This window comes from Silene latifolia, chromosome Y, assembly GCF_048544455.1.
Source record: "Silene latifolia isolate original U9 population chromosome Y, ASM4854445v1, whole genome shotgun sequence".
NCBI classification, from domain to species: domain Eukaryota; kingdom Viridiplantae; phylum Streptophyta; class Magnoliopsida; order Caryophyllales; family Caryophyllaceae; genus Silene; species Silene latifolia.
The window spans coordinates 319,801,172-319,804,613 of NC_133538.1; the positions used below are offsets into that span (position 1 = coordinate 319,801,172).

General features: G+C 42.5%; 1 protein-coding gene across 1 annotated transcript; it reads right to left on the minus strand.

Annotated features, from left to right (window-relative positions):
* Window positions 1-515: 515 nt before the first annotated feature.
* Window positions 516-3,420, minus strand: LOC141631271 (uncharacterized). Its single transcript, XM_074443965.1, has 3 exons — window positions 2,102-3,420; window positions 1,206-2,036; window positions 516-1,164 (listed from the first exon to the last, which is right to left on the minus strand). Exons 1-3 carry the CDS (start codon window positions 3,418-3,420, stop codon window positions 516-518), a joined length of 2,799 nt encoding a protein of 932 aa, XP_074300066.1.
* Window positions 3,421-3,442: the final 22 nt, after the last annotated feature.

The following is a 3,442-nucleotide window of genomic DNA, read 5'->3' on the forward strand; positions in this document are numbered from 1 at the left end:
ATCAAGTGTGTGAGATCCAACTTAGCACATTTAGGGTGGAAAGAGACATTAGGGTCCCTACACATGACCCTGAGAACACGTGAGAGGATTTCCATGCATAGCACAAAGAGTAAAGGGGAAAGAGGGTCACCCTGTCTAACCCCACTTTTCCCTTTGAAAAAACCATGGTGAGAACCATTGACTTTGAGAGTATACCAGGGGCCAGTAACACATCCCATAATCCATTTAATGAAAGGAGGTGGGAAGTTAAGAGCACCAAGCATATCCTGAATAAAGGGCCACTGAATGGAATCAAAAGCTTTACTAACATCTACCTTTAGTAAACATCTTGGAGTAAGGAATTTTCTGGAATACCATTTAATGAGACTCTGAGTGAGCATGACATTACCATGAAGGCTTCTACCAGAGATGAAGGCAGCCTGTTCTTTACCAACAAGCTTGTCCATGACTCCTTGAAGCCTCACAGTCAAGACTTTACTAATGGTTTTATAAATGATGGAGCAACAGGAGATGGGTCAAAAGTCCTTGACACTGGAAACAATCTTCTTTTTAGGGATAAGGGTTATGAGAGAGACATTAGCTTGTTTAGGCATGAAGCCGGTCTTGAAAAAATCCAGAACAGCCAAACAAAAGTCATCAGCAATGATATCCCATGCAGCTTTGAAAAATCCTGAAGAGAAGCCATCAATACCAGGACTCTTGGAAGAGTGAATAGAAAAAAGAGCAGACTTTATCTCAGTCCTAGAGATGGGAGCAATGAGAGTAGCCTGATCCAGGTCAGATAAGCACTGACCATTAGGTATAAAACTGTGATCAATAGGGTGAACAGCAGAAGAAGAACCCAAAAGCTGTTGATAGTAATCCACAAAAGCTTCCCCAACATCATGTAAGCCACTGTGTAAGGAGCCATGAATGTCCTGAATTTCCCCAATATATTGGCTCTGCTGTCTCTCTTTAATTTTTGCAAAGAAAAACTTAGAGCAAGAATCATTATGCTCAATATCATGAACTTTAGCTTTTTGAATTAGAATTTTTGTTTCAGCCTCCTTAAGAGCCCAAAGTTCCTGAGAGGCAATCTTTTCCTTAAGAATAAGGTCTTCAGAAAGAGGAGATTGTTGTAAGTCAAGGAAACATTGGTTAAGCTCAGCCTGTTTCAGTTTGACTCTGCATGCGATGTTAAAAAATGAGCTAGATGCAGAGCAGACAAGGACTTCTTAGTGTTCTTAAGTTTTGCCATAAGCCTATGCATAGAATTACCCACAGGTGAGATTTGCCAAGCCTCAGCAACCTTGGATAAGAACTCAGGATGATCAATCCAACAGTTAAGGAACTTAAACTGTTTCTTAGGGAGAGGATCATTAGAGAAGGAAAGAAGGGCAGGGCAGTGATCAGAAATGCCAGGAGGAAGGAACTGAGCAGTAGTTTGAGTAAAAGAGATAAGCCAGTCAGCATTAATCAGGACCCTGTCTAATTTAGAGTAAACCCTGGTGGTGACCTCTTGTTTATTAAACCAGGTAAAATCAATACCTGATCCATGCATATCATCCAGACCACACTCAGATAAGCAGGAGTTAAAGTCAGTCATGTCAGTGAGATCAGGAGGAGTATTACTAATCTTTTCATGAGCATATCTTACAACATTGAAGTCACCCATAACCACCCAAGGACCAGTCTGATGGGATTGCTGGATCAGACTATTCCAGAGGGATTGTCTAGCCATAGGACAATTACTACCATAGACAACAGATAAATGAAAAGATCTGCCAGAGGCAAAGTGCTGAACAAAGCAATGAACTACCTGAGCATGTTCCTGCAGAACAGAAACCTTAGTAGTAGAAGTATCCCAGAGAAGCCAAATCCTCCCATTGTGATGCATATTGTAGTTGCAAAAGTTACTGTACTTTTTGAACTTGGATCTTAAAATCCTATGAGATTTATTGAGTTTAACCCTAGTCTCAAGGAGACCCAGGATATCAATTCTATTATGCTGAAGAAAGTTAACCACCTCTAAATGCTTCACCAATTTGTTGAACCCCCTAATATTCCAAGTAGACACAATCATGGAACAATAGGAGGGGGGGGGGGGGGATCATCCACTAACTGGCCATCTTCCAAGGAAGACTGCTCAGAGGTAGTAGCCAAGACACTATACTTGTTAGGAGAGCAAGGCACCTGAACAGTAGTGTTTCCAGAAGTAAGAACATCATAACCAGGAGTCACATAGACCATCTGAACAGTGGAATCCTCTACACAGGAGACCTGACCTAGCACACTGCATTCTGAGTGCTTTACAGCATCCACAGATGGAGAGACAGTCTGACCAACCAGAGGGGGGGAACCTAGCACAGGGCATTCTGAGTTAGCCCCCTCAAGAAGGACAGTTGACTCAACAAGCTGAGGAGCTGAGGTACCACCTAGCAAGTGGCATCCTGAGTCAGGGAGCTGTATAGAGGGACCAAGGACAGGGTCAGTGGTTGCAGGTTTAGATACCTGCTTCCCAGATTTCTTCTTTCTACCAGATCCAACAGGAGGATCAAGCACAATAGTAACAGAATTAGTATCAGAGGCAATAGCAACAGAGCCAGGAGTCACACTGGTCACCTGGTCAGTGGGAGCCACCACACATGAGGGAGGGTCAGTGACAGGTGAGACAGTGGTTACAGGTTTAGAGACCTGCTTCCCAGCATGCTTCTTTTGGCCAATCACCCCAGGTGGTCCATGTGCCTTTTGGGCAATGGTAGTGCTTTTGGGAGCATCGGCTGGCGTGTCTATTCCTTTTTGCGATTCTTTGTCGGTATGTCCAAGCTTGAAACAGGTTTTGCAATAATAAGGAAGCCATTCATAGACAATCCTTTGAGAAGAGTGACCAATGAAAGGAGCATTGATGTCAATATGGTCAGGAAGATCCTTGGAAATGTCCACTTCAACAAGTATTCTAGCAAAGGAGAGCCTAGCTTTGCAAGTAGTGTGAAGATCAGCAAACAAAGGTTTACCAATCTTGCTAGCCATCTTACTGAGAATAGAATCAGTCCACATATAGGGATCTAAATCAGGAAACAAGATCCAGACAGGAACAATGGTTACACATTCCATAATACAAGAGAAATGGGGAGACCATTGCTTAAGTACAAGAGAATTAGAACCAATCTTCCAAGGACCACCCCTAAGAACAACATTCATGGCTTCCTCAGAGTCAAACTTAAAGCTAAACCATCCTTTTTTAAAGTATTGAACAAGGGGAAGAGGGCCAAAATTCCAATGTTTTTGGGTAAACTCAGAGACAGTTTGCTGTGAGGGTTTAGCCCCAAGAACATTGCCCATAAGGGTAAATTTCCACTTAGCAATTTCATCCTGAACCTCATCCAGATGAATATCGATTTCTGAAGAATTGGCACTATCCTCATCAAAGAACAAACTCATACCAATATTCTTACTCTTAGTA